At 68.6% G+C, this 727-nt stretch overlaps 1 protein-coding gene across 2 annotated transcripts in view; it reads left to right on the forward strand.

The window, feature by feature from the left end:
* Window positions 1-6: 6 nt before the first annotated feature.
* The window catches only part of Ubald2 (UBA like domain containing 2), a 4,873-nt gene continuing 4,152 nt past the window's right edge, over window positions 7-727 (forward strand). The window contains exons 1-2 of one of the 2 annotated variants that reach the window (XM_005350770.1): window positions 7-138; window positions 269-331. In XM_005350770.1, coding sequence (XP_005350827.1) covers window positions 19-138; window positions 269-331 — 183 coding nt within the window. In that variant the 5' untranslated portion in view covers window positions 7-18. The remainder of the gene's footprint in view (window positions 139-268; window positions 332-727) is intronic. The other variant, XM_026780090.1, reaches the window with a different exon arrangement.

Below are 727 nucleotides of genomic sequence, written 5' to 3' on the forward strand. Positions count from 1 at the left end.
GGGCGGCCGCCCAGCGCCATGTCGGTGAACATGGACGAGCTGCGGCACCAGGTCATGATCAACCAGTTCGTGCTGGCCGCGGGCTGCGCGGCCGACCAGGCGCAGCAGCTGCTGCAGGCGGCGCACTGGCAATTCGAGGTGCGCTTGGGGGCCAGGGCCGCGGCGGGGGAGGGAACGGGGAAGCGCGGGGCGCGCGTGGGCCGCGGTGGCGGCTAGGCCGGGGCGGCCAGGCCTCGCTCACGCCGCCGCGGCCCGTGTTTGTCCGCAGACCGCCCTGAGCACGTTCTTCCAAGAGAGCAACATTCCCAACAGCCACCACCACCCGCAGATGGTAAGTGCCCCTCGGGTCCGCGGACGGGGCCGCCCGGTGCGGCAGGTCGCTGTCAGGGCGCCGGTGACAGCCATGTTGCCGGGGAGCGGCGCGCCGCGAATGTAAACAAAGAGCCAAAATGTCTTCCAGGAAAGAGCGCTCCCAGGCCGGCGCTGGCTCGCCCAACTTTGGGACCCGCCTCCAGCCTCCTGGATCGGGGCCTGAGGCCCTGCGCCGGGCGCTGTGCCTTGGGCCTAGGGGCCCGGGTGGAGGGAAGATGAAGGGGAGGGAAGAGAAACGGTCCCCCGTACGGGTAGAGAGTGGGGAGTCTGGTGGCAGAAGATGGGGAAGGAACTCATTGATAATCAGGACTTGTGGGTTTCTGCAACGCGCAGACACACACAGACACACACACAC

Source organism: Microtus ochrogaster, chromosome 7, assembly GCF_000317375.1.
Source record: "Microtus ochrogaster isolate Prairie Vole_2 chromosome 7, MicOch1.0, whole genome shotgun sequence".
NCBI lineage: Eukaryota > Metazoa > Chordata > Mammalia > Rodentia > Cricetidae > Microtus > Microtus ochrogaster.